The 27,139-nt window shown below is 40.2% G+C and overlaps 1 protein-coding gene across 3 annotated transcripts in view; it reads right to left on the minus strand.

Moving 5' to 3' along the window:
• CALN1 (calneuron 1) overlaps window positions 1-27,139 on the minus strand; it is a 462,927-nt gene that overhangs the window by 223,015 nt on the left and 212,773 nt on the right. For all 3 annotated transcript variants that reach the window (XM_086374691.1, XM_086374690.1, XM_086374692.1), the window contains exon 3: window positions 26,580-26,723. In XM_086374691.1, coding sequence (XP_086230817.1) covers window positions 26,580-26,723 — 144 coding nt within the window. The remainder of the gene's footprint in view (window positions 1-26,579; window positions 26,724-27,139) is intronic.

The following is a 27,139-nucleotide window of genomic DNA, read 5'->3' on the forward strand; positions in this document are numbered from 1 at the left end:
ATCAGATACGGTTTCTTTACATCCTGCTTGCCAAGTGCACAGACATTCATCTATTCTACTAATCAACAAATATTTACAGAGTATCTATCACATGTCAGGCACCATGCTAGGAGCTAGGGGTGCCAAATGTAAATTTGAGTAGAACACGCTTGGGAGAAGGTTCAAACTTCATGAGACAAGATATATTTTTTAAAAGATTTATTGCGGGGAGAAGGGACACAGGTATACGGCTGAGTCTCTTTGCGGTCCACCTGAAACTGTCACAACACTTTTAATTGGCTATTGTTGTTTAGTCATTAAATTCTGTCAAAATCTTTTAGACTGTAGCCCAGCAGGCTCCTCTGTCTGTGGGATTTCCAAGGCAAGAATACTGGAATGGGTTGCCATTCCCTTCTTCAGGGGATCTTCCCAACCCAGGAATCAAACCCGTGTCTCCTGCATTGGCAGGCGGATTCTTCACCACTGAGCCACCAGGGAATCCATAATTGGCTATGCTCTGATATAAAATAAAGAGTTTAAAGGAAGATATAAGGGTTACAGTTAGGTGCTATAAAAATTGAAGAAAGGAGACATGTCAAGGTTCTCCAGACAAGAAGGACGCTCCAGGACTGGAGGTGTACTGGAACAGGGAGGCACTGGGCATGGCGTGTGCCCTGATTTGGACAGACAATAGGGCAAGGGTACCTGAAGCAAGAAAGATGCCCACTCAACTCTGGATGAGTTCTGACCAGTCCTAGGATGAAAGGAGGATGGTGCTCAGCACATCTGCGACATCAGGAAGGCAGCTGTGAGCCACTTGCTATGCTGCGGAAAGGTCTCATTGGCAAAGCTGGAGAACCACCTCCACGATGACTGAAAGTGGCTTCGAGGTCACTGGACTGGACCAGGACCCTGGACCAGCCAGAGGCAGGGAGAAGTTTAGAACCCACCTCAAAAAGTCTCCAGCACTCTCTCTCTTTCGCACAAACCCTCAATTCCCAAATCCCTTTTCCTCAACAGGGATCTTGCCTTCGTTGTAAAAAAGTCTATAGGGATGAGTATGTGTGTGTGTGCGTGTGTTCATATCCCAGGATCTCAAATAGACAGGCATGTGTCCAAGGGGACAAATGACAGGGGTTAAATAAGAGCTCACTCACTGTGTTTGTATTTGACTGTCTTGTACCCAGTGACTGGCAGGCAGAGAACACCCAGAGCAACACAGACTGTTTTCCAGTAAAATGCTGCTCTTCCTGTGTCCCTGGTGGCCCAGATGGTAAAGAATCTGCCTGCAATTTGGGAGACCCAGGTTCAAGCCTTGAGTCAAGAAGATCCCCTGAGAAGGGAAAGGCTACCCACTCTACTACTCTTGCCTGGAGAATTCCATGGACAGGTGTTACAGTCCATGTGGTTGCAAAGAGTTGGACACAACTTAGCAACTAACACTTTCACTTTCCTATGTCTACTTACCTGGTAATTGTAACCTGCAGATGACTGGAAACCTCTAGGCTCCTTCTTGCCTAAAACCACCCTCCCCTGTCAAGCTCCAGGAGAATTGTACAGGCTTCCAGACAGTTTCCAAAATGAAGTTGTGCGGGGCCCACAGGTCTGTGTCTGGAAGGCACCGTTACCATGGCAACCCTAGCTAATGAATAGTTATGTAAATGAGGGGGAAATTTATTCATCTTTTGCCAGTTGTGCTAAGTGCCTGCCCTTTTTGAGGCTTGGGCAAGTGAGGGGTGGAATGTTAGAAAAGCATATGTTTCCTAAAATTTTGGTGAAATGTTTGCCTTCAGAGCATACCATGAGAAATGATTATTTTTGGTGGTGCCCCCATCAAGCAATTTATCTACAGCTACCTACTTTGAGAAGGGAACCAGGATTAAATAAAAATACATGGAACAGGCCACCTGTACTTAGGGCCCCTCAGGAAAAATGGCAGCAAGCATTTAAATCACAAGCAGTGAGCCCAAATTTTGATCCACGCGGGTGATTTGTGTCATAAGTAAGGCTTAAGAGACTCCAAGCTATCCCGGCAGCCAGACTAACAGGGCTTGCCTTCCCTCCCCTGATTCCTAATTAAAATGCCCTGAAAATCCACAAACACACAAAAACTGGCAACAGCAATTTATCCAAGTGAAATCCAGAGGCCAAATCTGCAGACTATCAAGTAAGCACACTGTCTGGAGGTGGGCCCCCTGGGTAAGAATAGTTCAGTCCTTGCGACAACTGGGAAGAAAACAGCCCCTCCTGCTCTGCAAATAAATTATGTTCCTGCAGGAATCTTCACCCGTATCATTTTGGGAGACCCGGGGCAATTTACTTAGTATCTCTGTGCTTCTACTTTCTCACCTGGAAAATGACATCAGTGAAAGAACCCACTTCATAAGGTTGTGAGGACAGAAGAAGTACTGGATGGAAGCTCCATACAGGCAGGGATGTGGCTTGTTCAGTATCCCCACAGTTCAATGCCAAGTGCCTAGAATGTTGTGTGACACATAGAGAAGGTATGGATGAAGAAGGTCACCTGTTACATCAGCAAACAAAGGATGTTGGGGGCCATCAAGCCATCAACCACTGTAGCTGCCCTGACTGTGCCACCTGAGGGGATTCAGGATGGAGAAAAACAAGATACTGGCCCTAGATAGGTAAGGTGCATATCAAAGGAATGATTTCAATGAGCCCAGACTCCTGTATCTTTCCACCCATAGAAAAGCACTAAGTTCATTAACTAAGATGTCTGGTTTTCTTTAACAGAAATCTTTCAATGTTCTGACTATCTGTTTTTTTTTTTTTTTTAAACTCCTATTAATATATAACCTGGCTCCTCCCTTACCTCTTCAGAAGAGCCCCTCAGAGCTATACGAGAGGCTGTCTCCTGGCTTAAGTCCTCAGCAAGTCCACTGAATAAAACACAATTCTCAACTTTTAGGTGCTTTTTTTTTGGTCAAAAGGGGTTTCTCAAGAGTCTAGGGAATGAATGAGTTGACTGTTTACTAACATTGAATGCAATGGGGAAAGGGTGTGAGGCGTGTACCAGGGGGAGTCCCCTGGGGTACTATGCCCTTGGGCCTCTGGCACAGGAGGAGAGATGTCTGCACAGGGGTGAGGAAGTACCCACAGAGCAGGGCACACTGGATGGAGATGTGCTGGAACAGGGAGGCACTTGGCAGGGTGTTTGCTCTGATTTGACAGAGAACAGAGCGGGCGTACCCGGAGCAGGAATGAGGCCCACTCAATCCAGTGGGACACTCGATGAGCTCTGGCTAGTCTGGAGACAGGAAGAGGGCTGTGCTCAGTAGATCTGAGACACTGTCAGTGTGGGCCACGGGCAATCCATGGGGCCTGTCTTTTGGCAAATGTACAGCTCAGGCCTTCTTAATTTGTTGCTCATTTGAGAACCAGTAAATGGTGTTCTATCTTTGGGATAGCTGAAAGGATTTTGCTTTAGGGTGGAAAAAGCAAATTTTACTGCAGAAACCACAAGAAATGTTTTTTAAAAGTATCTACTTCTTGTTCTCAGAGAATCCTAGAAATCATGGACTCAAACACAAAGCAAAAGAAGCTAGGATTGCATTTATGGTTGGAATGTGGAAAGTCACAGAGACCACCCTCCTCACTTGTAATAAGAACAAGCAGGATAAACCAGAAAGTCATAGTTTCTTTCTTTTTTTAATTCCATCCGAGAGCTGAGGGATCAAAGAAACTTAAACAAACTAAATTCCAGGAAGTGATGAGCCTTTCCAAGCAGAGAAGCACCACTGTCTGCTTTCATTCATGGTGCATACTGGGTTGAGGAGGAATCAGCCTGACTTCTAACAAACTTGCAGGGGCTGTGTGTGGGCTGCTGTGATAGATTCGAATCCCAAGGAGCCCAGATGCAGAGCACTTACTCTCTACCACTCACCACCTGCATCCTCGGGACCTTCACTGAGTGATTGAAGCAAATGAGGTGAAAGCTGGGGGAAGGGGGCAGGAGAGCTGAGAGAACTCCTTCTGAGGCCCCCGGGCTTCACAGAGTGTCTGCACTTGTTCTCTAAGGACCAGGAACAGGCAGCAGAACGAAGACAGAGCTCCTGCACAACTCAGAAAACCAGGCGAGGGAAGATAACTCCCCTTAAGCTGCAGAAAACCTGGCAGCTCAGCTCTGAAGCAAAAAGAGATCTGTGGGGTTCCATCAGGGCTGTCAGGACCGGAAAGTCCTGACACCCACCTCAGAACCTTTGAGACAGTAGACTGGGAGGTCCCAGGGGTGGCGGTAATAGAATAATGGTGAGTTACTGCTTAATGGCTACAGAGTTTCTCTTTGGGGTGACGGAAGAGTTTTGGAAATAGAGATTGGTTAAAGGTCCGTCTAGTCAAGGCTATGGTTTTTCCAGTGGTCATGTATGGATGTGAGAGTTGGACTGTGAAGAAAGCTGAGTGCCGAAGAATTGATGCTTTTGAACTGTGGTGTTGGAGAAGACTCTTGAGAGTCCCTTGGACTGCAAGGAGAGCCAACCAGTCCATCCTAAAGGAGATCAGTCCTGGGTGTTCATTGGAAGGACTGATGCTGAAGGTGAAACTCCAGTACTTTGGCCACCTCATGTGAAGAGTTGACTCATTGGAAAAGACTCTGATGCTGGGAGGGACTGGGGGCAGGAGAAGGGGACGACAGAGGATGAGATGGCTGGATGGCATCACTGACTCAATGGACGTGAGTTTGAGTGAACTCCGGGAGTTGGTGATGGACAGGGAGGCCTGGCGTGCTGTGATTCATGGGGTCGCAAAGAATCGGACACGACTGAGTGACTAAACTGAACTGAACTGACTGATGGCTGTACCACATGGTGGATGTACTTAATGCTGCTGAATTGTACACTTAAAATGTCTAAAAAGGCAAATTGTATATTATATATATTTAACCACAATTTAAAAATTCAAAAATAAAGGACATTTCCTGTCAGTCAAAACCTAAGATTATTCTTCTCTTGGAGGTGTATAGTCAAAGACATGCTAAAAGACATTAAGGTTGAAAGGAAATGAAACCAGAAGAAAGCTCACATACGAGAAAGAATAAAGAACACCAGAAAAGGTGAAATGGTGATAAATACAATATAAAATATGGAGGTATAAAATACATGACAACATTCATTTATATGTTGTAAGATTCTTAGATTGTTCAGGAAGTAGCATAAGATTATTCAAAGAAAGATGTGATTAGTTAAAATGCATTTGTAATCTCTAAAGCAACCACTAGATACATATATACAAAATAATATGGCTAATAAGGGAGTAAGAGGGATGAAATAAAATACTGAAACACTCTCACTTAACCCAAAGATGGCAGAAAAGGAGGAAGAGAAGAAAACAGAATACATGGTTCTAACAGAAAATACAAATCCAGTCTTATCAACAAGTACATAAATTGTAAATAGACACGAATTTTTTTTTAATGTCTAGCTGGATAAAAAGGAAACCCAATTATTTGAAGCTCCTAATAAACAGGTTTTAAATATAAAGGTGGTAATAACTGAGAAGTAAAAGAGCTGAAAAAGCCTGCCAGACACACGCTAAAGCAATAGAGCTGGTGTGGCAATATTTATATCATACAAAGGTGACTTCAAGACAAAGAGTATCATCAGACGTTTCATAACAACAAAAATGTCAGTTTATAAAGAAAACATAATTTTACATGCGTGTGCATCAAAATATACACAAGAAAAAATTATAGAACTAAAGGGAAAAACAGACAAGCCCACATAGAGAATTTAACACCTCTTGACAGTAATGATAGACGAAAAAAAGTTTCAAGGAAATTATAGAAGATCTGAACTACTAAGTGTAAGGTGAGTAGAGAGAAAAAGAGAGCAAGCCAGGCAGTCAGGCAAGAAAAGGGAAATTTATTAGGGGGAAAAGAGAGGGTGACTGGCCCTTAAGGAGAACCAGCGTCCTCCCTTTCTGTCAGGGTCTTTCTTATACTCCACCAGTGAAAAATTCTCTGAATGGATGGTTACGTAGCCCGAGGTCTGGAATCTGGTGGTCTCGCAGCTTGCAGGATGCCATTTGGGTAATTTGGTGAGTCTCAAGCATCACTGTGATCTATTCTTTGTTTGCAAGGTCGACATAACGAGCCATCTTATCAGTGAGACCCCATGTGGACCCTATCACTGACCAGTGTGACCTAATAGACATTTATAGAATACTACACCCAAGGGTGCAAAATACACATTCTCTTTAAATGCATAAAGAAACACATGCTAGGCAGCAAAACAAGACATGGTAAATTTCAAAGGGTCTAATTCATACAAGGTATGTTTTCTGATGGCAATGATAATCAAATGATAATAGTAAAGATACTTTGATGATATTTTTTAACAATCACAGTAAGATATCTATAAAACCTTCTATTAGTTAGAAACTAAGCATGGTATCTCTAACCCACTCAGGAGTCAGAGGCAAAAAAAAAAAGAAAAGAAACAACACAGGAAAGAAATTAGAAAAGATTTTAGGGACTTCCCTGGTGGTCCAGTGGTTAAGACTTTCAATGCAGGGGGTGTGGGTTTGATTCCTAGTTGGAGACCTAAGATCCCACATGCCCTGCAGTCAAAAAAACCAAAACAAAGAACAGAAACAATATTGTAACAAATTTAATACTTTTAAAACAGTCCACATCAAAAAAAATCTTTAACAAAAGATTGCAAACTGAAAATTAAAAAAAAAAAATCATATCAAGATTTATGGAATACCAAAGATGTTGAATGCCCAGAAAAGAGAATGCAGCATTCCTTATGCAGCCTGGAAGACTAGGCATGATCTCTTCTGTCTCCATTTCCCCTTTCTCCCAAAACACATCCTTCCTGTGTGCCACACATGCACACACACACACACACACCTGATCATTACAAGAATACTGGAAAAACAGGTGAGAGGAAAGAGGTGAAGACACTTTCCAAACTTTAAAATATTCTTGTATAAGCAAATAATTACTATCATTGTCATTCATGTGGTTACAACATTCCAGGATCTGTCTTTCTGGATAGCAGCAGGGAGGAGTGAGAATCCAGAAAGGACAGAGGTGAAACCACAGTCCCATTATTCTTCTAGGTCTGCAGCTTCTTGTGAGGCATGAGAGTCACTGATTTGACTTTTGGTTTCCTCATCTGTAAAATGGGTGTGTGCTTACCTCCTTACCATGTGAAGGAAGTCCTCAATCAATGTTAGTCTAACTGACTTCTTTTCTCTATTCAAATCAAACCTAGTTCTCTGAACATGTAATAAAATTTACTATAATTTTCAAAAAAGGATTTATAGAATACATCTAAAGTTTTAAATACTTGTGTTAGAAAACAGAGGTCTAAAATCAATGATCTAAGTTTCCATTTTAATAAGTTGGATGAAGAAGATGAAATTAAACCCCTGTGAATTGAAAAAAATAATTTTAAAATAAAAGCAGAAACCAATGAAATGAAAACAAACAGTAGAGAAAATTGTCAAAGTCTAAGCTAGTTTATAAAATGATTAAAAAATACTTTAAGAAAGTTGATGAAAAAAAAAACAAAGTAAAAATAACTAACAATGTTAGGAATTAAAGGATGGCTCAGTGGTAAAGAATCTGCCTGCCAATACAGGAGACACAGGTAATGTGGGTTCAATCCCTGGGTCAAAAAGATCGCCTGGAGAAGGCAATGGTAACCCACTCCAGTATTCTTGCCTGAAAAATCCCATGCACAGAGGAGCCTGGCAGGCTACCATCCATGGACCCGCAAAGAGTTGGATATAACTGAGCGACAGAGTGTGCACGCACAGACATTAAAAAGATAATTAGAATATATTAAGAAACATCTGTGTCAATAAACTTGACAACTCACTAAAAGGAACAAACATCTTGAAACACAGAGGTGACAAAAATTAATGCAAGAAGAAACAGAAAATCTGAATAGCTCTATGATTTTGAAGAAAGTGTTTCATAATCAAAAAGCTTCTCACATAGAGAGATGAATAAAAAATGATACAGCAAATATAGCATTGTAAAATCAGTGTGATGAGTATATAGGTGCTCACTGTACGAATTCATTCAACATTTCTGCATAATTGAAAATTTTTATAATATAAAAAAATCCTTTCAACAAAGAAAATTCCAGGTCTAGAGAGCTTCAAATAAACATTTAAGGAAGTTAAATGCCAGTTTCAAACAAACTCATTCAGAACTTAAAAGAGAAAAAAACACTTTCCAACTCATTTTATAGGACCAGCATAAACTTGATATCTTGGCAAAGAAAGTGCAAGATTATAGCCCAATATGCCTCATAAACATAGAATCAAAAAGCCTTAGCAAAATATTAGCGAATCAAATCCCGCAATAGCTGAAAAGGAAAATACATCATGAATCGTTCTGGTATATTCTAGGAATATAGAGTTGGCTTAATGTGAAAATATATCAATGTAATTCCATATATTAGCAGAATACAAGAAAAAATATGATTGTTTTGATAGATGCAGAAAAAGAACTGGAAAAATTCAATGCCTGTTCAAGATGAAAACTCAGCAATCTGGATAGAGAAAAGAAAATCTGATAAAAGCATCAACAAAAAGCTTAATGGTGAAAGATTTTCCCTAAGATCAAGAAAGAAATAAAAATGTCTCCTCTTATCACTTTAATCAATCCTAGCTGGTGTGGCAAGGCAAGAAAAGAAGTACAGAAGACATAAAACTTAGATGGGAAGAATTAAAACTACTAGTCACGAACACCTTTGTAAATGTAAAAAAGCCCATGGAAGCTATTAAAAATTACTAGAACTAGCAAGACAACAGAATACAAATTCAATTTTAAAAGCCACTCTATATCTACATACCAGAAGCAAACAAACTGAAAGTGAAATTTTGAAACAATACAATCTACAATGACATCAAAAATCATCAGTACCATGAAATAAATCTAGGGTCTTCCCTGATGGCTCAGTCAGTAAAGAAACCATTTGCAATGCAAAAGACCCAGGTTTGATCCCTGGGTCAGGAAGATCCCTTGGAGAAGGGAATGTCAACCAACTCCAGTATTCTTGCCTGGAGAATCCCTTGGACAGAAGAGCCAGGTGAACTACCGTAGTCCATGGTGTAGCAAAGAGTCGGACATGACTGAGCGACTAACAGGGATAAATCTAACAAAAGATATGCAAGTCATTCAAAGCAAAACATATAAAATACCATCGAGAGAAGTTCAATATGATCTAAGGATATGGAGAGATAGCTCCTTCTTATAGACTTACTGTTGTTAGTATATCTATTCTATTAAAATTCATCTACAGATTTAATGCAATCAGCATCAAATCCCAGATAGTTCTGTTGACAAAACTGACAAGCCAATTCTAAAATCTGTATGAAATGAAAAGGATCTAGAATAACCACAACAATTTTGGAAAAGATGAACAGTTTTAGGACCTATGTGCCATGATTTCAAGACTTGACATAAGGGACTTCCCTAGTGGTCCAGTGGTTAAGACTCCAATCTTCCAGTGCAGGGGGAGCAGATCTGATCCCTGATACCAAGATACCACGTACCTTGTGGCACGGCGATAAATAAATAAAGAAAGAAAACTATAGAAATCAGGACAGTATGTTAGTGCACAAAACAGAGCAAATAGATAAACAGAGCAGAAGACAGAATCCAGAAATAGGCTGTCACATTTATGGTCAATCAATACCAAACCAAGGTTCCAAGTCAATTCAATGACTTGGACAGAAAATATATATTTTTAAACAAATTGTGTTTAAAATAACCAAAAATTAGTACAGGGCAAACTGAACCGCAACTTCTACCACACTCCATACACAAAAACAAATTTCACATGGATTGCAGACCTAAATTTAAAAGCTAGAATCATAAATCTTCTAGAAGAAAATGTAATAAAATATTTTATAACATTATTGATGTAAGTAAAATCATTAGACAGGAATCAAAAAGCACTGGACATGAAAAAAGTGATAAGCTAGATTTAATCAAAACAAAGTATCTGCTAGACAAAAGACTCTATCAAGAAATCAATATATAAGCCACAGAGTAGGAAAATGTATTTCTCAAGGAACTAAAGACATTTTCTATATTTTATACTATGGTATGAGTTATATAGCTGTTCACTTTCATGCACTGGAGAAGGAAATGGCAGCCCACTCCAGTGTTCTTGCCTGGAGAATCCCAGGGATGGGGGAGCCTGGTGGGCTACCGTCTATGGGGTTGCACAGAGTCGGACATGACTGAAGTGACTTAGCAGTAGCAAATCCCTTAACCCGAACACTCAAGAAATATGCATTTTAGATTATTTGAATTATGAATCAATTAAAAATTAGAAATCAGTTAGTAAAGGCGAAGTTGAAAAAGAAGCTGGAGAAAATAAGGAAAGAATACAGCAAATCTAAAAAACTACTAGCAGAAGTAAAATGCAAAATATAAAACCCTCCCTCCAGAAACTAAACTAATACCACTAAACAGTGATTAAGTTCTCTGAGAAAAAAAATATATATATATATTTATAAGGAAAATTATCCGGATGTCAAATTAAGAAAAAGAAGATAAGTACTTATAAAACTAGAAATCACAAAGATGATGTATTTATAGATTAAAGGACATCAAAATATAAAGAATGACAAGTACACATTTACATTAACATTTCAAAACAAAAAGAAATGTGTGATTTCTGGGGACAAATAATCAAATTCACTAAAGAAAATGATCTTTTGAATAATTAGTAAACATAATATAAACTAAATACTGATATAGAATACTCCCGAACTTTTATGTTTATACATTTCACAGGAATATGTGTCAGAATATTGAGAAATAGTTATTTTATAATCACTTCCAGTGCATAAAAAGATGGAAAAGTCTCCAATACCTTTATAAGTTCAGCAAAACCCTGATACAAAAACCTGCCAAATGGAAAGAAAAGGTAATGGATCAATTACTTTTCATGGGTATACATACAAAAGCCTAAAGAAAACCCCAAAACAGTAGCTAGTCAAACACAACAGGATGTTGTGACTGAAACTCATCCTGAAGAATCATGCCTGAACCATAGAAGATTTTCTAATGTTAGTAAATTCAATTAAATAATACATAGGATCAACAGGTGAAATAATAAAAGCTATATAATTATCTCAATAGATGTCAAAATTTACCTAATAGCCACGATTGCTTTAAAAGAGAAAAAGGTAAACCAAGAATAGGATATATTAGCCTAACATTATAACTAACATTCATATCAAACAGCAAGCAATTCCATTTGCAAGTTTAAGTTCAAACTCTGGGGCCTTTTCCATTAAAGTCAAAAACAAGAAAAATGTCTGAAATCATCGTTATTGTTTGATCTAAAATTTCTACCCACAGAAATTAGGCAAAAAAGAAAAATGAGATGGACCCACATAGCACAGGCTCAGAAACTTCAGAGAGCATTTTTTTTTTTTACAGGGATTCTAGATATACTGGGATAATAAGAGACACCTGCTTGGATTCCTCTTCTATTTTGCTAGGTTGCTGACTAAGTACTGCCTATAATTCCCTTACACCACTCATTCTTTGCATAGGGCTAGAAGCGGATTTGCCTGCTCTCCTGTTCATCTCTGCTGAAGCCTAGTCCAACCTGATCATGAGTCAGAATTAGGCGCTGGATCTGCCTCTGCTGGAAAATCAAGAATTAGGCGCTGGATCTGCCTCTGCTGTGAAGGGATGCTGTGGCTCAAAAGTCACAACCAGTTACTCAGAACTCAACAACTACCTCACTCTCAAATAGATTTGCCAAAGAATGTTTGAAAAGTATTTACCATATTTCCTCAACAACATTGGGAAGATGTCTTATCAATCAAATTAGAAAACTGACAAGAAAATAATCACAGAGAAGGCAATGTCATAGAAATAAAATCCAGTATAATTCTCAGCAGAAAACCTGAGAAGAAAAGAAAAACAAACAAACAAAATATATATATATATGAGAAATGCAGAAGACTGAAGAAAAAGAAAGAGAAACAAAAACTGTGGGGGGAAAAATGCAGAGATCACAGTCCAGGATCTAAACTACTTAAGGCTAGAAAATTGAAAGTAGCTCAGTCATGTCCAACTCTTTGTGACCCCATGGACTATACAGTCCATGGAATTCTCCAGGCCAGAATATTGGAGTGGGTAGCTGTTCTCTTCTCCAGGGTGTCTTCCCAACCAGGGATCGAACCCAGGTCTCCCACATTGCAGGTGGATTCTTCACCAGCTAAACCACAAGAGAAGTCCAAGAATGCTGGAATGGGTAGCCTATCCCTTCTCCAGTGGATCTTCCCAACCCAGGAATCGAACCAGGGTCTTCTGCATTGCAGGTGGATTCTTTACCAACTGAGCTATCACGGAAGGCTAGAAAAAGAGACTGAAATCTGCGGAGTGAAAAGGGTGTAAAACAAAAAGGGTGGGAAAAAATATTGTCTAGGAAAAAACTTGAGAAAATTGAAAGAGTGACTCATACTGCAAGGAACCCTAACAGCAACAAAGCACCAATCTCCGTTAGCAACTATAACAGAGTGAAGTAAACAGACTGCTGAGGTGTTCATACTTCACAGATAATAATCACATCCAAAAAAAATTAGATTGCTCACAACGAATAAACAGCAGGTTGGTCATGAGCTTCTTGACAATATGTAAAACCAAAAATAATGGAGTACCAATTGTAGAACTTTAAAAGCAAAAGGCTGAAATCCAAGAATTCTATACCTAAAGCAATATGTCATCTGTGCAAGTATCAAGAGAAAGATATTCTCAGATTGTAAATATTCAGCAGATTTAGAATTGAAGTAAACTTCCTCAAAAAAAATAACAATGAAATTTTAGAAAGTTTATGCAGGAACAAATGTATATTAATTAAAATAAGAAGCAGAAAATGAGTTGAATATGGCTGTCTCTAAGCAGTCAAACCAGTTAAATGTACAGGCAAAATAAGTGTTTCCAATATGATTATAAAATTGATAATATTCTTTAAATTGAAAATAATAAAAATTGGTTTTAAAAAAGGAGGAGGCATATTTATAATGGCAGTATATTGAAATTAACAAAGAATAGAAAAGAGAAAAAGTGAAAACAGTTAATTTCTCATCTTTCATATGAGCAAATATTATTAATTTGTAACTGATGTTAGGAGTTAAATTCACAAAAACTATATGGCCATTATTAGAAAAATTGAAAGCAAGACATCTAACTTTCAAACAACTGAGAGGGTAATATTTTAAAAAAAGCAAAACAAAAGCACCCTTTCTATATGAAAAGTCAACCTACTGAATGGAAAAAAATACGTGGGAATCATATATTTGATAAGGGGTTAATTTTCCAAAATATATAGATAGCTCATAAAAGTCAATAGCAAAAAAAAAAGAAGTCTTATTTAAAAATGGACAGAGGATCTGCATAGACATTTTTCCAAAGAAGACATGCAGATGGCCGACAGGGTCATGAAAAGATCCTCAACATCACTAAATACCAGGGAAATACAAATAAATACCACAATGAGATATTACTTTACACCTGTTATAACGGCTATCATTAAAAAGACAAGAAATAACAAGTGTTAGTGAGAGCTTCCCTTGTGGCTCAGATGGTAAAGAATCTGCCTGCAGTGTGGGAGACCTGGGTTCAATCCCTGGCTTGGAAAGATTCGCTGGAGGAGGGCATGGCAGCCACTCCAGTATTCTCGCCTGGAGAATCCCATAACAGAGGAGCCTGGCGGGCTATAGTCCCTAGGGTTGCAAAGAGTCGGACATGACTGAGCGACTAAGCACACAGCACAGTGAGGGTGTGGAGAAAAGGAAATGCTTGTGCACTGCTGCTGCTAAGCCGCTTCAGTCATGTCCGACTCTGTGCGACCCCATAGCCGGCAGCCCACCAGGCTCCCCCGTCCCTGGGATTCTCCTGGCAAGAACACTGGAGTGGGTTGCCATTTGGTAATGTAAAACTGGTGCAGCCACTAGGGAAGACAGTACAGAAGTTCCTAAAAAAATAAAAATAGAAATATCATATGATCCATCTGGATCCACTTCTGAGTATTTATCTGCAGAAAATGAAACACTAACTCAAAAAGATACCTGCAATCCCTTTGTTCACTGCAGCATTGTTTAGAAGAGCCAAGATATGGAAACAAACTGTCCATTGACAGATGAATGGATAAAGAAAATGCAGTGTGTACACACACACACACACACACACACACACACACACACACACACAGAGGAATATTATTTAGCCATGAAAAAGAAAACCTTGCTATTTGTGGCATCATGGATGGAACTTGAGGGTACCCGTGAAATAAGTCAGAGAAAGACAAATAACGCATGATCTCATTCATATATGGAATCTTTAAAAAAAAAAAAAAAGTCAAGCTCATGAATACAGAGCTGGTGGTTGCCAGAGGCAGGGGATGGGGAGGTGAAATGGGTGAAGGCAGTCAAAAGTTACAAACTTCCAATTATAAATAAACAAATCATTGGAATGTACTGTACAGCATGGTGACTACGTGTGTGTGCTAAGTCGCCTGAATAGTGTCCAGCTCTTTGTGACTCTATGAACTGTATGTAGCCTGCCAGGCTTCTCTGTCTAAGGGATTCTCTAGGCAAGAATACTGGAGTGGGTTGCTGTTTCCTCCTCCAGGGGATCTTCCTGACCCAGGAATCAAACCCACCTCTCTTTATGTCTCCTGCATTGGCAGGTGGGTTCTTTACCACTAGTGCCACTGGGAAGCCCCCACGGTGACTACAGTTAATAATAATTCTGTATTGCATAATTGAAAGTTGCTAAATTTCTAAGAGAATAGATCTTAAAAGTTCTCATCAGGAGAAAAATTTCACTATGTACAGTGAATGGATATTAACTAGACTTACTGTGATGATCATTATGCAAAATAAATAAATAGTAAATCATTACACTGTATAGCCAAAGTTCAGTTGTATGTCAAATGTCTTTCAATCTTAAAAAATTCACTGTAGTCAAAAAAAAAGAAGACAAATTAAATACATTAAGTGCACATCAGTTCAGTTCAGTCGCTCAGTCATGTCCAACTCTTTGCGACCCCATGAACTGCAGCACACCAGGCTTCCCTGTCCATTACCAATTCCTGGAGTCCACCCAAACCCATGCCCATTGAGTCGGTGATGCCATCCAGCCCTCTCATCCTCTGTCATCCCCTTCTCCTCCTGCCCTCAATCTTTCCCAACATCAGGGTCTTTTCAAATGAGTCAGCACTTTGCATCAGGTGGCCAAAGTATTGGAGTTTCAGCTTCAACATCAGTCCTTCCAATGAATACCCAGGCCTAATCTCCTGTAGGATGGACTGGTTGGATCTCCTTGCAGTCCAAGGGACCCTCAAGAATCTTCTCCAACACCACAGTTCAAAAGCATCAATTCTTCGGCGCTCAGCTTTCTTTATGGTCCAATTCTCACATCCATACATGACCACTGGAAAAACCATAGCCTTGACTAGATAGACCTTTGTTGGCAAAGTAATGTCTCTGCTTTTTAATATGCTGTCTAGGTTAGTCACATGGTAACCAGCATAAAGCAAAATGATAGAATTAAGACCCAAATGAAAGGTTGGAAATAAATGATAGGTCAAGCTTTCTCATAAGAAGGCTCTCAGAATAATTAAAAATTTAAACACAGTGGCACATATTGCTTTATACCCCTAACAAAATCACACAGAAAGGGCGTGAGGAACATGCCCCTTCTGTGTATTTCAGGAACATGAAATACCATGTTCCTGGAAGAAGTTGAATAATTCTGAGTGTTCTCCAATGACCACACATAACAATAAATGTTATGCAAACACAAGTGGAAAGGTTACATAGCAAAAATCAACAGAAAGCAAAAGCACAATTTCAAAAGTGTTTCAAGAATATTTACATTGATAAGAGGTAAAATCCACTGTAAAGACAACAGAGCATTGAAAATTAAAATAAATGCTGTTAGAAGTAAACTGAGGAAGCAAGGTAACAGCAGTGGGAGATTTCAATACATCATATTAATTTACCTTGGATAAAATAACTAAAATCACAGGCGGAAGGGATATAGGTAATATGAAGATAACTTCTATGCATATATAAAAGTCTTATACCAAAGAGGCAACACCTTCATAAAAGTTCATCTTATTCTCACTTATAAGGAAAATCCTAGCAAAGAGCAGGCCATATTAATTTTCCAATGTACAAAAAAATAGAAAATTTAAATGTAAACTAGAAATTTAAAACCCTACTGGACTTGGAAATTATAAAATACTTCTCTCAAAAAATTGTAGAAGAGCAGAGGAAATTAAAAACTACAATAAAATATTATAAAGAAAACAATGGAACAATTAAAACTATCTATCAAAATTCTGAGATATTACTAGTGTCTTCTCAGTGGCAAATTTATTGTCTTGGTTGCCTTAATTATTAAATAATGAGGAATTAAAATAAGAAATCTACCAAAGTTGCTAGAAATGACAACAAATAAGTGGAACAGAAATAAAAACAGAAAATCAAAACATCCTATGATGAAAACTAAAGGAAGTGAAGAACTGATTGTCACAGCAGGGAACAATACCCTCATCATGCACTGGTCCATTTAGGTAGAGTTGTGAACTCCCAAGTTGATAGGGACCACGCTTGTCCATCAAGAGAGCAGGCAGGTGTAAGACAGTAAGGAGTGGTAGAGACTGTGGCATTTGCCCTGCCTAAAAGGACAGCTACTCAACTTCACCAAATCATTGCAATGAAAGAATGCAAGTCCAGACTTGCCAAATTCTCTTATATTTTTAAGAGGGAGAAATGCAGATTTTTAATATGATACTTTTTCTGCTTTATAAAATGATGTGTGAGCCAAATAAAACATGGCTAAGAGCTGAATTTGGCTGGTAGGCCGTAAGTATGCAACTTCTGATTTAGACTACTTATTTCAGCTTGAATCAGTTTCAACAAGTTATATTTTTCCAGAAATCTCCATTTCATGTAGACGTTCAAATGTATTTGCACAAAACTGCATTGTGTATTCTTTTTAAAAAACTTTCATATTTTTTTCTCTTCTAGTTCAGTGCTCTCTTAATTCTTAATTAAACATGCTTTATTTGTCAATGTATTACATTTTTTCCCAAAAAATCAGCTCTTGGATCTGCTTATTGAAAAATTTTTGGTTTTTCATTTTAAAATTTTCAAGTGGGTGGGATTCTTATTCAAATGTTTGTTATTACTTTTTGGTTTATTGCACTGTAGTCAAAGAATGTGCCTATAATATTTGTCCTTTGGAATTTAATTAGGTTGTCTTTGTGGCCTAATACACAGCCATGTTTGTTAACATTCCAGAATCATTTCAAAAGAAGAGTATTCTCTTTTCAAGGGAACAAAATTTATTGATATATTACATGCATACACAGGCACATATTCACATACACACACGTTCAGTGTCATTCAAATTCTGTTCCTTAGTTTTATCTATAGAATCAAACTGAAAGGAATGTGTAAAATCTCTCATAATCATTTCTGCCCCTATTCATAGTATTTCTAAACTTTTCTCCTGAAATAAAATTTTTGCAATAAATGTTACATCCTAATGAAAAACGAAAAGCCTAAAATCCTTAAGTCATCATTAATGTTGTTCACCAAACATTTCTAATTCATTCCATTCTAGTCATGGAGTCAGATTCAACTTCCTAATAGCCCTTGATATGAGGCATGGCCACATGACTTGCTGTAGCCAATGAGATGTGAATAGAAGTGACAGAAACTTTAAGAGTCATCATGTGATTCACTCAGTCTCTTTCCCTTGCCTCAGCTGTCATGGAAGCACAGACAGAAGCCTCCCTCTGCCAGGATTCCTGAGTGAGGATGACTAAGAGGAAACACCCAGCCAATCTACAATGGACATACAGCATGAGTGAGATGTTCTACTTTGTGGTATTGAGTCACTGATATTCGGGGAGGATTATTTATTACTGCAGCATAACTTAGCCTATCCTTACTGAAACACAAACAACAACAACAACAACAACAAACATAGACAATCTGGAGAAGGGAAAAACAGATAACTAATCAACATATTGAAAATACATCATCTCACTTATGAGTGAAAACTAAGTCCCCATTTTTCACCAATCACCTTAGTAAAGATGTATTAAATAATACACAATATTGGTCAGGGTGTTCTGAGATAGGCATTTTCTTATATTCCTTTTAGTAAATTCTGCCTGAGTGAAATATTATTTCTGTATAAGGAATTTCAGCAGCTTCTTATCTTTCACATAATACTCTCTCTCCTAGGAATTCAGCACAATCTCTGTTTTCACAATGACACAGTACATGGTACCAGGAGGAAACAAACTTTCCAACTGGGATTCTGAGATTGTCTTGCTTATCTATGATCCTAAATGAAGTAATGACCTTCTTCCTAATTAAAAATGGTATACTGTTATCTATGGCATGACCAGCATCATAATTAATTAAATGTCATCTGTGGTTTCTTGGGATAAAATAATCATCGAAAGCAAGGCTTTCAAAGACCCGTGTAGTTACTATGTTTGACCTTTATAGTAGCAATGATGACTACAAGGGCTGTAGGGGGAATGGCTGCTCCAATAAGCTCAGGCCCGGAAACTCTCAGCTAGGTTACAGTCAGAGAACTAGAGTGCTTCTAGGGTAGCCCCAAAATCATCACTTATTTCTTACAACCTCAGGGAAGACCTCAGATTTAATTGGGTGGCCCACAGAATGATAATGAAATCACAGACTCATCAAGTCACTTATGTGAAATTTAAGGTACTGGTTGGAAAGAAGTGGGACCTGAGACTTAGAATGGGGAATTCTGTGTGGATTCAGAAAATTGAATGATCAAGTCTCCCTGATGTCCACTCTGATACTTCTCTGAGGTCAGACAAGATCAGTCTGAAGAACTTGTGGATCATGAAAACTGGAAACGAACACAACTTTTGTGTTTGCCTTGAACAGAGATGCCCACTTTTAAGATCTATTCCTACCAAGTTTCACTGACTCTAAATCCATGACTCCAATCAGATCAGCACATTCCAGGAGAAGTCCCAAGTCCACTATGGGAGACGAACACAGAGTCTCAAGATGTTGCTAATTTGTATTGTTGTAAACAGTGTAGCCATGAGTTCTAAGGTATTAAAATAAGAGAGACAGAATATAATACCAGATACTCTTAATGAAATGGGTGCATGAACCAGAAATTCTGTTTTCATTATGTTGGATTGAGTGGCAGCAAACAGGTTGAACAGTTTAATCTTTAGCAGAAACTTGGGTTCAGTGTGGGCAACTGTCAAAACAATTGAGATGGCAGAGTCTTCTTAGAAAAATGCAGAGGGAGGAGCTACCTCGGGAGATAGGGATGTTGGAGTGGATTTGTCACAAACACCCACCATCACTACTTATCCCGAGAAGCCCAAAAGGACGCCCCTTTGCTAAAGCAGCAAGAAACCCAAAGACATCATCTTCAGTTCATAAACTCTGGTCTAGAATCAGGCTCGACTCATTCAAGAATAATTTGGGGAGTGGCTAGAATTTATTATCCAGCCAAAGCTGATGGCAGGAGACTATCTGGAATAGCAACTGATAACCAAAACACTCACATAGGTTTGAAATATCTACGTGACATCATGACGGGAGTGTGCGTGCATGTGTATCTCTGTCCCGTTAAGTCACTGCTTCAATGCCTCGTTGTCAGCCTAAGTGACCTATATCCACTAAATCACAAAAAGAATAACAACATATTGACAAGATATGTTGTTGAACAGTCAGACGTGACTGAGCGACTAAGCATACACACGCATAGTCTAAGGCATACCATCAGAAACAGGAAGCAACCCAACCATGTTTCCTCATCTGACAATCTCTCCCATGGAGTTCAGGCTAGATTCATGGAGCTCTTACTAGCAGTGTGACCTGGGCAAGTAACTTGAAACCTCTGTACTTCATTTTCCTCATCTCTAAAATGAGAATCATATGAGTCCCTATGGCTGTTATGAGAACTAAGTTAATAAAGTGCCAGAGTAGCAGTCTACAATGGAGACTCCACTGTGTTAGCTACTACTATCATCACTCTAAGTCATTATTGGAAGCATGGTGAGCACTACAGAAGTCTTAGTTATCGCTGTCATTACCTAGCTAAGATTTACCATAATGAAGTCAAAATAAGTTCAGCAGTAATTCCCTAACAGAATGAAATGTGAAATAGTTTGATGCCAATCATGCTTATTCACAAATGCAAACACATAAAGAGAGATTTTCCTGTGACTGACCGTCACCAGGACTTTGTGAATTACTTCCAGCTTTTAAAGTTACACATCTTCCCCCAGGGTTACTGGCAGGAGATTAAGGAAGGACTGCACTCCATGGAAAAGACTGTCAAACAAGAAATCATGGTTGGGTTGCTTCCTGTTTCTGATGGTATGCCTTAGACTGTGTGTGTGTGTGTGTGTGTGTGCATTCAGTCATGTTGGACTCTTTTCAACTCCACTGTAGCCTGACAGACTTCTCTGTCCATGGGATTTCCCAGGCAAGAATACTGGAGTGGGTTTCCATCTCCTTCTCCAGGCAATCTTCCCAACCCAGGGACTGAGCCTTCATCCCCTGTGTCTCCTACATTGCAGGTGGATTCTTTACCTGCTGAGCCATCAGAAAAGCCCTTAGACTAGCACCTCTCAAACTCAACCACGCACGTAAGTTCTTGTTAAAACTCAAGCTCTGAATCAGCAGGTCTCAGGTGGGCCTGAGGGTGAGCACTGCAAGTAAGCTCCCAGGATATGGTGATTCTGTGGGTCCCTGGACCACAGCTGGAGAAGGGAGGAAGCCAAGGCCCCAGCATACGCAAGCATTGGGAAGGCCCCCACTTTCAAGCAGGACTGACTAGTCCTGCTTCGTCATATCCCCAGAGGAAATATATCCTTATTTGCTTTTCAGGCATTTACTCCTCCTCAGACCTTCTTGTCCATACAAATACATAGGCTTGAAGATTTCTCTCAGCCAAAGGTTTTCTTTTAACTAGAAGTCACCCAGTGATGTTGATGGACACACTGCTGTCCATACCTGGCTGGATTGTTAAAGGATGAATGTTCTTGTGCCTCACGCTGGGGATTCTGACTCAGCGCGTCTGTTTAGCATGTTTCCATTTCTTCTTTTTTTCTTGTGCACTGAAGTTAATGCACCTCTGCTTAATGCTAAAACCCCAGGTACTTCCACCAGATCATCCCCCTTCATGAAATCTGTGGGTGAGCATCTTCCCTCACACACAGAAAGAAGTGTGTATATAGACAATGGAATATTACTCAGCCATAAAAAGAATGAAGTAATGCCATTTGCAGCAACATGGATGGGCCTAGAGATCATCATACGAAGTGAAGGAAGTCAGGTAGAGAAAGACAAATAGTGTACGATATCACTTAGATGTGGAATCTAAAGAAATGATACAAATGAACTTATTTACAAAACAGAAACACACTCACAGCCATTGAAAGCAAACTTAATAGCTACCAAAGGGGAAAGGGTGGGGGAAGGATAAATTAGGAGCCTGGGATTAACATACATACACTGCTGTGTATAAAATAGGTAAACAACAAGGTCTTGCTGTTTAGCACAGGAAAATATATCAATATCTTGTTATGACGTATAAGGGAAAAGAATTCTAAAAGGAATAGCTGTATGTGAATGTATAACTGAATCACTTTGCTGTGTACTTGAAACTAAACACAACATTGCAAATCAACTATACTTCAGCACAAAGAGAGAAAGAGAGAAGAAAGAAAGAAAAACGAGAGACAGAAAAAAAGAAAGGAAGGAAAGAAGGAAGCATGTATTTGAAATCACAACATAGACCTAGGCCCATTCCAGAGCCTCCACACGAGTACACTGACACGTTTGACTGTGAAGTGGAAATGGGCTGTACTGGGAATTAAGCATAGACTTTTCTGTCTTCTAGAAGATCACAAATGAAAATAGGAAAGTCATAATCATATGACTGATCAGCAAAGTGTCAACACATGTAATGAATGGGTAGGAAAAGAGGGAACATACAGACACACAGGCTAACAACGGGGACCCTGCCAACTCTTTCATGTGACTCTGGCCATAATTTCATTCTTTGAGCTCAGTGGTTTGCCTCAAAATTAAGCAAAAGGGCATCTTGCCAACCATAAAGTTAAGCAAATTCACACATAATGGACACCAGAAAAATCTTTTCTAAATGGAACAAAGCTGAATCATACTCACCATCCAGACAGTGGTGAACCTAAAAAAAAAAAAGAAAAACAAACACAAAAAACCCTACAAACCTGTTGAGGGATAATAATTCATTTCAAAACCCCAAACTTGTTGGAATTTCAAAAGATTCTGCATCTTTGAGGCACAGAAGGGAAATTAAGAATGCAGAGGGCAAGGGCTGCATTTGTTTTGTTCCTTGAGTGCAGGAGAGGTGGAGACAGCTAGGAACGGAAGATTGCATTAAGAAATATGAGCGGGGACCCAGGCAGAAACCATGGGCTTCTGAAAGCATCTCCTGGTTTGACAGTTTCAGGAAACTACTTACAAAGCTGGCTGGGTTCACTCCAGATGCCCACAGTGGTGTAGTTGGTGAAACCATTATGATGTAGAAAAGAGTCAAAAACGTCCCTTTGGTCTTAAAGATATCAAGCCCCTTTTCGCCAGTGGGCAGTACAGGAAGCTCCAAGGGGCCCCAGGAACTGCTGTGGGAACCACAGAGCTAATGAGAGCAACAGGAGCATGGCAGAGCCCACAGTCACTTTCTCAACTTGCTTCTATAAAAGATTTAAGCTTTGGAGATGTTTTTGTAAGGTGACTGTTTTATCATTTCTAAGGACAGTACTGCAATGCACTGGAGAGAAATGGATTTCCCGATGCAAGGAGAGCCTTAGGTCACTGAGTTTAAATGGTTCTAGGAGCCTGAGGAAGAGAACTTCAGACTTCCAGAATCTGGGCTGAAGGTGAGATGCTGGCAAAAGCATCTGGGAAACATGAGTCCTAGTCCCCAACTGATGTCAGGTCAGAAGTCACCTCAGCTGCAGAGGCTAAAAGAACCTTTGCAGCCATAAAGGAAGCACTGGGCAACTGGGAGTTTGGATTTTCTGTTTATTTAACTCGGGGCAGTTCAGCCTATGCGGTATACACACACACAGGGTCAGTCCCAGCTCTGAAGTCTAATGGGCTATGGTCAGGAGAGCAATTCCAGACCCTACTACTGCCTGTCTTCCATTCTGCCCTCTGGAAAACCGGCTCCCCCCGCCACACACACACACTGGAACCGTCTGCCTCCCACAGGCTCTGTGTCCAGGAAACCAGCGAGCTCCCTAATCCAGGGAGATTACTGCTACACACAGAGTCAGCAAAGCACCCCACTCCCCAGGAACCACCTAATGAAAGCCTCATGGAGAGACTAAGGTTGTACAGACTCGGTCTAATTCCATCTGGGCCTCGTGCCGAAGGTATGACCTCACCAGAAAGCAAAACGGCAGGGACCCCAGAGAGAATGGATCGGTGTGTGGGCCAGACCTGCCTCAAATCACGGCCAGCTGGGATGCACGGAGGCACCGCCATCTCTCCCGATGCCCTTGGATCCCAGGACCAGGGTCAGGAGGCATGGTCATCTTACAGTGAAGAATCCTAAGTTCTGGCCCAAAACCCTTGTGTGAGTGTGTGTGTGTGTGCATGCGGCATTATTCTCATAAAAATCTCTGCCATTCCACAAGTTTCACACCAAAGAGAAGCTTAATTAGGTAGGGCCAAATGTCTGCAGAGAATCTCCAGTTACAGAAGCTGGGAGGAAGGATATAATTAGAACCTGACTTAAAAAAAAACCACCACCAGAATAGCTCAAAAGACCCCACTAAGAGAAGGACACTGAAAAACAGTCAATCCACGTATATCCAGAACTCAGAACCCAGAAATTTCACTTACCAGTGTCACTGACAAATAACATAAAGGCATTTCCGCCTCAGCCTGGGTATTTCTCCCTTAGCTCTTTCCCCACTTAGGCATTGATTGCGTTGCAAAAGGCAATTCTCTTTGCCTGCACTGCTGCATTGCCTTCATTTGTTGTATATTGATTCTTTTGTAGGCAACAAAACAAAAGTTTGAGGAAGCTGCACTTCAGATATATATGATTATGGCTGATTTGCATTGTTGTATGGCAGAAATTTGTAAAAAAAAAAATTAATATATTTAAATAAATGAAGAAAAGTAAATAACTGTGCTTTCACCTGATGGGGTCACCATGAAAAAACAGATGATTTAGGCTTCTGTTAAAGGAACTAATAGAATTCTCTATATGCTTTGCTTGGAAGTCCCGCCCTCGGCATTGGTCACTAAGAATGATGTTGCAAATGAATGGGTGAAACCTGGCATCTCTTAAGCTGCATCTTGTTGGCTGCTTGAGTCCTGATGGGCTCCTGGAACAGCACCATCACCCGAGGCCCCCAGGGGACTCCAAGCCCTCCTGCAATCAGGGAGGATTTGCAATAATGTAAAAATTCCCCATGAGCCAGGGTCTGATGAACGAATAGACAGACAGCAAGGATGTACTTGGATGAAGATCCATAAAACTTCCATGGAAGTAACTCTCCCATGATAGCCCCCAGCTCATTTTGACTAAATGTTGCTAAGTCCATTTGCTTTTAGTCCATCTGACCATGTTTTATTTTGCTAAGTTATGAGAGAAGACTCAAAGGCACAAAAACCTTCTTAATTCTACAAAGAAGATAGGTTAAAATTTCTATTATTTTAAGGAAGAAACTCTTTTTTCCTGGAAGTGTTTCTCTGAAATGATGATGGGAATCCAGGGAAGAGATTTTGCTATACAACATGTGCTTTGCTCCAGCTTTTCAGAAATATTGGGCTAGCCAAAAGTTCATCTGGGTTTTCCCATAGGATGGTGCAGAAAAACCCAAAAGAATTTTTTGGCCAATCCAGTACCTCTAACTATAAAGCAAAGTCGAATCAGGCCTGCAAAGACCCAGAGAGTCACAATCAATCAGAGATGTAAGGACAGAGCCAGCACTCCATGTACAACTGAACATCCCTGATAGAACATCTCTTTCCTGAACCAGAAAATAAATGCCCACAGCTGCACTTGGTGGTTGGGACTGGGGTCCATTCACCATACAGTCACCATTAAATTATCATTTTTCCAACAAACCAGCAAGATAACAGGACACAGCTGTGTTCAATTAGTCTGCAGACCAATCAAACCCCTCACTACCAGGGTCTTCATCTGTCTCTCCCAAAAGACACCCTGCCCCATCCTCTGTTTCCATTTAGCTGGCCTTTACTTCATGTTCTACACAAGAATCCCCAAAGTCTACCACTTTGGACCCCTTACACCTGGGATCAAGCTGCTTTCCAGAGAGGGAGAGTGTGTGTTGAAAAAACAAAATTAGGGGACTTTTCTGGCAGTCCAGTGGTTAAGACTTCACCTTCCAATGCAAGGAATACAGGTTCAATCTCTGGCTGGGGAGCTAAGATCCCACATGCCTCGTGGCCAAAAACCCAAAACATAAAACAGAAGCGATAATATAACAAATTCAATAAAGACTTTTAAAAAATGGTCCACATCCAAAAAAAAAAAACCTAAAATAAGAAAGCTGCTTTCTGGACCTTCGGCCAAGGCAGGAAGGTCATAGCCAGTTTGGGATAAACTCCTAGGGTTTTAGAGCAGGAAAGAATCTTAAGGATCATCAAATGCAGTCATTTTCCAGAACCGTTTAGGGATAGTGAAACACTTTCCCCCAATGAGACTGTATGTAGAAACCAGTGTGTAAAAGAGAGAAAAGAAGCTGTTATAGCCAAAAAATGGAATGTGATTTAGCAATAAAATGCAGTGAAATAGTGATACATGCTACACTATGGATGAACCTTTCAAATATTACGGTAAGTGAAGGAAGTCAGTCACAAAGGACCGTGTATCCCATGATCCAGAAGAGCTAAGTCCATAGAGACAGAAAGTTGATTAGTGGTTGTCCAGGACTCGGTGAGGGATAGAGGGACAGCCTGGAGCATCCCATGGACAGAGGAGCCTGGTGGGCTACCGTCCATGGGGTAAAGAGTTGGACACGACTGAGCAACTAACAGTTTCACTTTCAGAGGGAATGGAGGTGATAATTCAGAGGTACAGGGTTTCTTTTAGGGTGATGAAAATGTTCTAAAATTGATAATGCTATTGGTTGCACAAATCTGTGATACACTCAAAGCCACTGAATTACACAGGTTGCACAGGTGAATCTTAGGGTGTGTGAATTCTGTCTCAACAAAGCTGTTTTGAAAATGAAACAGAATCATTTTCACTGCTCCACCAGCCAGGGCCTCCCCCCTCACTCGGCTCCCTCTAGTGGCCCCAGAGCCACCTCTGCAGACCCCTGGAGGTCTGTGGAATGTGGTTTGAAAAACCCAGATTTGGTTCAAGTTTCCATGCCTGAAATGTAAGCCAGGACATGAATCCAAGTCTTTTGACTCCAAGTCTCTATTTTGCAAGGCCCTTCAAACCCAAGATCTCTGATGAGTCCTGGCTCATCCCAGGGGATGGGGATGGGGGTAGGGGGTGGGGATGCTGTGGGCTCCAGTCTCACCGTCCATGTCCAGGCGTTGCATGATGATGGCCAGCTCCACCTCACTTGGCATGTACCCCAAAGAGCGCATGGCCATGCCCAGCTCCTGCTTGGAGATGAACCCATTTCCGTCTCGGTCCAGAACCCGGAAGGCCTCTCGGATCTCTACAACAGAAATGCAGAGAAAGTCCAATGGTCACAAGGCATGGTTGACTGCAGGGGTCCCCAGCCCCCGTTAGGAACTGGACATGAGCAGTGGGCCAGCAAGTAAAGTTTTATCTGTTGCTCCCCATCGCTCGCATTACCACCTAAACCACACCTGCCCCTTACCCCACCATCCATGGAAAAATTGTCTTCTGTTGTCAAAAGGGTTGGGGACCACCGCTCTACTGCATTGAAATGATAGGCAACTGTCTGCAGAAAACTCCTAATTACTTTACAAAGAGTGATGTGTCAAAACCCTTTAACCTGATTTTAAAAAGGGGGTGGCCAGAAGAGGAAGAAAAAAAGAGAGAAAAGATGGGGAGGGAAGGGGGTAAGAAACAACAAACAAACAAAAAAAACCCCAGAAAAACAACTTT

The sequence above is a fragment of the Bos grunniens genome, chromosome 25 (assembly GCF_055505025.1).
Source record: "Bos grunniens cultivar Pamir isolate PY7600 chromosome 25, Bosgru_T2T1.0, whole genome shotgun sequence".
Classification (NCBI taxonomy): domain Eukaryota; kingdom Metazoa; phylum Chordata; class Mammalia; order Artiodactyla; family Bovidae; genus Bos; species Bos grunniens.